At 40.9% G+C, this 7,854-nt stretch overlaps 1 protein-coding gene across 2 annotated transcripts in view; it reads right to left on the minus strand.

The window, feature by feature from the left end:
- Positions 1-7,854, minus strand: part of kitb (KIT proto-oncogene, receptor tyrosine kinase b) — a gene marked incomplete at its 5' end in the record, with an annotated part of 15,952 nt that overhangs the window by 3,820 nt on the left and 4,278 nt on the right. Inside the window, 13 exon segments of one of the 2 annotated variants that reach the window (XM_014004886.1) lie at positions 297-396; positions 641-752; positions 845-967; positions 2,398-2,489; positions 2,563-2,627; positions 2,715-2,853; positions 3,979-4,089; positions 4,178-4,282; positions 4,384-4,510; positions 5,348-5,454; positions 6,073-6,260; positions 7,136-7,250; positions 7,571-7,686. In XM_014004886.1, coding sequence (XP_013860340.1) covers positions 297-396; positions 641-752; positions 845-967; positions 2,398-2,489; positions 2,563-2,627; positions 2,715-2,853; positions 3,979-4,089; positions 4,178-4,282; positions 4,384-4,510; positions 5,348-5,454; positions 6,073-6,260; positions 7,136-7,250; positions 7,571-7,686 — 1,500 coding nt within the window. 2 annotated transcript variants of the gene reach the window in all.

The following is a 7,854-nucleotide window of genomic DNA, read 5'->3' on the forward strand; positions in this document are numbered from 1 at the left end:
GTGCACAAGCTTCAGACTTCAGCGTTGGCTGCGATTTTGAAGCTGAAATCGCGTTCGGTGTGTTCTGGCCATTAGATGTAGCTCGTCTGTGTTGGGACATTCTTTTGAACAGTGGCTGCTTTGTTTCCCCGATGTATAACTGGTCACAGTCCTCCTGGCACTTAACAGCATATACAATATTGCTCTGTTTGTGCCGGGGCACCGGATCTTTGGGGTGAACCAGCCTTTGCCGTAAAGGCAAAGGCTTTTTTTCTTACATCAAATAGATATTCTCACAGTCTTAGATTTCTACTTACATCTCTGTGGGAGCAAACTCGGGCCTGCTCATCCTGTGACCTTCTTGAATCATCCTATAAAACGCAGATCCCACCTGCATCCCTGGGTATGGGCTATTTCCTGCAACACCAACATGAAAGTGCACACTGTGTTGTTTGTGTTGTTTTAGGTGAAAGAGTCAAAGCCAGCTGGTTTTAGTCAATTTGACTTGATTGCATTATTGACTCCTCTAAGTGATGTTGCTGCTCAGAGAGAGCATCATCACAACCTCTAATAAAGACCCCAGTCAGCTCAAGTGGATGAAAATAATGACTCAGACATTATGAAAGGGACACAACAGCTGTGTTTTAACTGGAAATGTTACCCAGTGAGAAGATTTCCCAGAGCAGGATGCCATAGGACCACACGTCACTCTCGAAGGTGTAGACACAGTCGAAAATACTCTCCGGAGACATCCATTTGACCGGTAGACGAGCCTGGAGTTAAAGGATGTGCATCTTTGTTTTTTTTTTATGTTTTTGTGGTCTTATTTAATTAGAAATGTAAATCTTCTGAAAGTCAGACTCACATTTCCCCGCAGCACATAACTGGCGTCAGTGGTGATGTCACGTGCCAAGCCGAAGTCGCAGATCTTGGCCACCCTGCCGTGGGTCAGCAGAACGTTCCTGGCTGCGAGATCCCTGTGGATGCACTGCACGTAAGAAAGAAAAACAATCAAGCACAGAAAAAGAAATGAGAGTTGACCTTGTAGACGGTTTCTGTAATGACATGAGGTGAGTCCAGATGTGCTTGTTACTAAAATTACAAATACAAAACTTTATGGAAAAATACCCTGTTTAATATCATCAAATTGGGTTTTAGTGCTTTCTTTTTAAGGATTAATGTTGTCAAAATAAATTACATGTATTGGATTTTTTTTACTGTTTTGTAACATCTACAAAATACATTATATTTACAGTATCTTTTGTTATTAAACCTTTATTTTACCAAGAAAATATCCCATCCCATTCAAAAGAGTTCTGGCCAAGATAGGCATCAAGTACAATTTAGTTCCATAGTTACACATTCAAACACAAAAAGGAAATAATGTAATCCATCCCTTTGGTGACCTGGTAAGAAAAGCTGAGGAGATCTTCAATAATTTTTTACGTATTTTAAGCAAAAATAAAAATAACATGTACATGTAATGGAACGAAGCACAGATCCCCTCACTATCAATTTAAAAGCTCTCAAAGTTATTAAGCCTGGAACATAAACTTAGCACAAAAAGTAAGGAAATTTGTGTTTGGTAGAATGTTTATTTATTTTAACAATGCTGCGTGGGAATAAATCATACACCACTGGAAAGCCTTTTAATTTCCTTTTTAAATGGTGCCACATTTGTAAGGAACATGCATTTGTGGGACAAGCTGTAGAGCTGAATATGTGGGTTGCACGCATGAAAAATTTGCCAAATCTTCTCTGCCAAACAATTTATTTTGCTGTTGCTATTCATGTTCGTTTTGAGCTTCTGGTCCCCCAAGGTGCTGCCAATAATGTTAAAAACTACAAACATAAAATAAAAAAATAGATTATTATCTAACTAAAACCTCAGCTCCTGAACAAGCTTTGTTGATGACTCACGACTTTGTGTAAAAGTTTGCGCTGTGTGCATTAAGTTGAAACTTTTTCCCGGACAAACATGATCTTAAGCCATATACATGTAGACCCTATAGGTTCTTCTTGGACCTCCACCAACTTTCCTTTAGCCGTTTAATGTTCCGCTGAGCTCAGCAGATATACTCTTCGTCTGCTGAACACAGAGCTTGGTTCTGTCATATTATAGGACCAGTGGACTGATCAGAGCTTTTTCGATGAAATGCGAGCAGGGAGGAAAACATTGTCATGTGCATCTAAAACACAGAGCACAGACGAATAAGTGCAGTGTGAAATATGCCACTGTAAAAGACCCCGAGAGGTTTTATTTATGTGCGATCTAAAACTAACAGTGAAAGCACTGTAACCGTTCCGCCGGCTGACGTCAAGCTTTCTGCATGCATGTTGGCTCTTAATATAATTTATTAACTAGCAGCGGCACTCTAACTAGTCGATAAATATGTATGCAATATGTTAAAGTCTTACGTTCTTGGATGTAATGTACTCCATCCCTTTGGCCACCTGGTAAGAAAAGCTGAGGAGATCTTCAGCGTCCAGAGACAGCTCGTCTATTTCGTCTAAAGATTTTCCTCAGTCAGTACAAAATGATTTTAAAAGGATTATTATGTTGCTGAAACAAAGCATGAGTACCTGACTGAGAGGACCGTTCCTTCTCAGATGGACGCATGGGTATATATCCTGTACCGGTCACTTCTCTGCTACACACACAGACACACACTAAGTATTCAAGGGAGGCATGGCTCTGAAGTGTTCACACTTCAGGAATTTGCACACATTAATACCTGGTTGGCTCCGATTGGATCGAGACGTTGCGATAGTGATCGTCCCCAGCCTGGGAGTTTAGGAAGGACTCTCGTTTCTTTCGAAGGAAGTTGAGCAGGTCGCCATAGCAACAGTACTCCGTGATCACTAAAATTGGGCCTGGCAAAACGCAGAGATAAAAACAACAACAACAACAAAAAAAAACAGAGTTTCGGTGAAACAATGAACACGAGACAAAAGAGGATGCCGTGCAAAGCTTTTAGACACGTTAATGACTACTTTTGACACAAAGAAAGATGTGGTGTGAGCCTGTCAGAGTTTAACAATAAGTGTGTGTGAAAAGGCAACAAATATTTTGTGTTGTGAGAGACTAAACGAGCGTCTGTCACTCTGGATTAACTTTTAATGAGGATTTTTTCAGTGCGACAAGTGTTTAGCGTGTTTATCCCGGCTACATAACTCACACTCACTCGTGTGGAATTCAATAAAAATGCTGCAGAGCAATCAATGCTGAGGTCTAGGTGGGCAGCTAAATGTTATTGATTGACTGTAAATTTGTGACAAGTCAAGCTGCATTGTGTTTTAACATAAGCTGGATGGTATCTGATTTTTCATCAGATACTGAGCAGTCAGCGAGACATTGTGTATGTGTCTAATCCATCCAAACAATATTAACTTAACAATATTTACCAAAAAAACTAATACTAACCAGTATTTTATTTGTAACATGTTCTTAATTAAGGTTACACAGCACCATGTGGAGATTCAAATAGAAGTAAAAAAAAAAACAGTTTGTAAACAAAGCTCGCTCCATTTTTATGTGAAGGAAGCCATGTTGGATGCAAATCATGTGCGTAAAAATTAGAAACATTTTTATATTTAGATGTTTCTGACTGTCCAAGAATTACTTTTTATTCTGGAGCTCTTGTTTGGCTGAATAAAACTTAGTTACAAAGTTGTTTTGCCGACAGAAAAGTCTAAATTTGAGAAATTGATCTGGCTTAACACACCTGGCCTCACTTAAAACCTGCCACTAAGGTCTGTGTTCTGAGTTCCAGGGTTGAACAAGAAGTTCACAGTTAATCTAAAAACATATAAATAAATAAAAAAAAACCAAAACAACTGGGCTTCTCCTCTGCAGTTGAAGCTGTCATATTTCCTAGCTTTTACTGGCGAATGTGACGTTTTGAGCTTTAAACTTTTGGATGTCCTGAAGAATCTACACCAGGACTTTCATAGCAGCGTTCATCTCAATCCAAAGAAGTTCATTGTGGCACCACTCACCTCCAATAGTACAGGCTCCCAGCAGGTTCACGATGTTCACATGATTTCCAAGGTAACTGAGAACCTTCAGCTCTGACATCAGCGCTTCCTTCTCGGTGGAATGAGCGTTAGCTAAGGTGACATCACAAGTGCCTGAGTAAATGTATTTTCTACCACTGTGTGCACGATCACACGTGTAATAACGAACGACCAGACTTACGTTTTAGCATCTTAACAGCGACGGTGGTCACTGTATCTGCAGAGCACAGCCCATACGCTGTGGCTCTTACCACCTTCCCAAAAGCCCCCGCGCCCAGAGTTTTACCTTTAGGTACACAAACACCAGAAATATCAACCAATGACACAATCAGGCGCTCTCACAAATGGTGACATGGTATTAACAATATAAACACAATGCATTGGTACCAAAGCGAAGCTTCTGTCTGGGAAACTCCCATTTGATGTCATACGGCAGCTGGAGGGGGTCGATGTAGATGTAGTTGTTCCCATTGATGCTCTCAATGACTTTCCACTGGATTTGAAACTTTGGTTTCTGTTCAACGAGAAGAAAAGTCACTTGTTTGTTTGCAAAAACCGGCATCAAAAGCTACAGTTAGATTGACTTTCAAGCATTTCTGACTCAGTTGGACAGTAATCGCTCATTTCGTTGCCCTTGTCTTTTATCTAAGTTCTGATCAATCCATGCACTTAAGACGACAGGCTGCGTCTAGACGTTTCCCTCAGGATCCCGCTGCAGATGCGCGCACGGGTTCTCAAGAAGCCTGACTCATCCGAGTTCAATAACAGCAGTGCGCTCAGAGGGGTGAATTAATGGCGTGAGACGTCATCGTGTGTGTCAAGGAATCCTTTAAAAGCACCGTGGATGCACTCTGAATGGTGGATTAACTCTCTTCATGTTAATTAGGACACATTCACGCTGATCAAAAGGACATGTTTTTGCACTTTTTTTTGCATCAACTCGTCACAGAGCGCTGTGAAACAGATGCTTCTAACTTTTACAGCGTGGAGGCAGACTTTGCTAATAAATGAGAATGGGATCTTTACCAGAAGCTACAGAAGTCCTTTACATTTTTATATTGAAAACTGTGTATCAGTGATGCTTAATGAACTGGATTTAACAGTGATGTGTATTAAGTGATTTGTAGAAATGAACATGACTAATGGTAGGTGTGAAGTTTATAACTCAGCTGTCTAACAGGTTACAACAGAGTAGTTTACTATCAGTTTCTGGAAGCAGTGACTCAATACTTTGTGTTTTACACACACTGTTTTTACAATTTATTTTCATTTTGTGTTGAAAAAAAATTATTTGTTTGAGTTTGCCTAATTTTTCCACAGCTTTGAATTTAATGGCTACACGCTGACTCACCTGCATGTACTTATAAAAGAGCACAACTAGAATGAGGATGAGGATGACACCGGTAGTCACCATGCCAGTTAGAAGAGGTGTGAAGAGTTTATGGGTGACAATCCGCTCTAAAAAAAACACACACACACAAATCGGAGACAAAATCAGTAATCACAAGACTTACATTTGAGTACAAACATGGTTTTAGTGGCAGTTACGTAAACATTTACTGCATGGGTGTCATCAGCTAAAGCAACGCATTCATTCATTCATTCATATCAACTTAATGTGCAATAATTCGAACACCCAAGCTCATTGTTGGCGATCAAAAAAATAAAAGCTAACATCAGCATTTTTTCACCCCCACAAAGCTGTTCGACCCTCACTTATATGTTGTGACGTCATGAATATAAACTCAGATACACACTAACAAAAACATCTTCCTCCTTCGTCGTAACGGCCGACAGCTGCAGCAGTGGTGTTTGTGACAAGGATTAGCGAGTCCACGCCACATAATCCCAGCCTGCATAGTCAGCATACGCTAATCTTCTTCAATCTGTAACCACACACCTGGCCTCTGCAGACCCAGGGCCAATGGGTTTGTGTCAGTATGTGTAAACAATGTGAAGATAAAACCTTACCACCCCGCACTGTCCTGCACAGCCTTCGCTGTTATCAGCCCTCTTAGTGTGTGTGTGTGTATGTGTGTGTGTATGTGTGTGTGTGTGTGTGTGTGTGTGTGTTACCACTGATGGAGAACAGCGTGTAGGCCTCCTCTCCCTCCGTAGAGGCCACACACTCCAGGGTGTGGTACTGAGCGTGCTCCTTGCTCACATTCAGACGGCTCTCCACCCGAGTCCTGCCAAAGGCGGACTCAGACAGCATGGCCACCTCTGGTGTCTCCCATTGGGTGGCGTTGGGCAGACGTGAGCACCTGATGAGAGGTTGGAGTAGAGAACTTTTCAAATCTGTTCTACTTTATAGAAAGGCTGTGGTACAAGTACGGCAGACGGGAACAGTACAGTAATGTCATTACATGATTGATTAGCTTTCTTCTTCTTCTGGCTCTCTTTAGAGGTCAACACAGCAGATTATCTGCCTCAATCTCACCCTTTTCCGAGCATTCTCCTCTATCACCACAACACTCTGCAGATCCTCCTTCACTAAATCCAGGAACTACAACTATGGCCTTCCTCTTTCCCTCCTTCCTAGCAGCTCAATGTTCAGCATCTTTTGTCCAATACATCCACCATCCCGAATCTGTACATGTCCAAACCATCTCAGCCCTTTTTCCCTCTAACTTTGTCTCTAAACTGCTCATCCTCAGCTGTCCCTCTGATACTTGTTTCTAATCTTGATCATTTTGTTGGAAAAAAAAAAGTTTGTTGGCCATAAAATCTTGTTAATTAACATGCAGCTCGTGTGAACCTTTTTATCTTTCAGAAGTGAAGTCAAAAAGCGAACAAGAATGAGACGTGTTTGATCAGGGATCTGCAGCTCAGTGGGGAAAAGGACACAAATCCTTTTATTATTACTCTTCTAGCTGGGTGGATTTTTATTTTTTGCTTTGATATCTGCAGGCTAAGCAGTAACTCGTGTCCACAGCTGAGCTTATTTACAAGTTATTTATGCAAATCATCTGTTTTTTTTTTCAACTCACCTGATTATTTTATCTACCGGATCACTAGACTGTTACAATTTAAAATGTTTCTTTGAATATTTTTGGCGTCCACACCAATGTAGGCTAAATAAACTAACAGGGCAAACAAAGCAAGCTGCTCTTGTGATCGCAGGGTATTTTGGGCATACCTCGTGCGGGGCTGTTCGCAGAAGTACCAACTGATTTTAGGAACTGGATAACCTGCAGCGATGCATCGTACCTGTCCATCAACAGGGCCTTCATGGGCAACAATAACAGGCTTACCTTACAGAAGGAGAAATAAAACACAAATATAGGATATTTATAAGAAAACACTAAAACTGTTTGCTTTTTTCTGGAGTGTTTGGTTGTCCTCTGTTAAACAAAAGACTGTTCAGATAGAAAATGTCTGTGTATTGCAGGTTTTAAAACTTTTCCAGGGAAGGCCTTGCAGATTTTAGCAAGTCTAGATTTATGAATGAATGAGTTTTTAATGTTAATGACATCAAATGAACCTTTTTTAGTGGATTTAATGTCTCATGAGTTTCAGGTGCTCTAACATTTTAGAAACAACACATTTGAACAAACACGGGCAGCATACTTACTGCTGACATATACGTGGAAGAAATAATCAATGGAGGCATCCTCATGATTGGCCGAAAACTTGTAGATCCCGCCTTCTGTGCCAAGAACCCTGACCAGTCTCAGCTCACTGATGTGTCTTTTGAGAAAATAGAAGGAGTTTTTAAAAACAAGCGTGCCAACATCCTAAAAGCTATGCTGTTGGGAGCAATTGTGGAACAAGCAGTAGATGGATGGATGGATGGATGGATGGATGGATGGATGGATGGATGGATGGATGGATGGATGGATGGATGGATGGATGGAT

Source organism: Austrofundulus limnaeus, unplaced genomic scaffold (assembly GCF_001266775.1).
Source record: "Austrofundulus limnaeus strain Quisiro unplaced genomic scaffold, Austrofundulus_limnaeus-1.0 Scaffold27, whole genome shotgun sequence".
Lineage (NCBI taxonomy): Eukaryota > Metazoa > Chordata > Actinopteri > Cyprinodontiformes > Rivulidae > Austrofundulus > Austrofundulus limnaeus.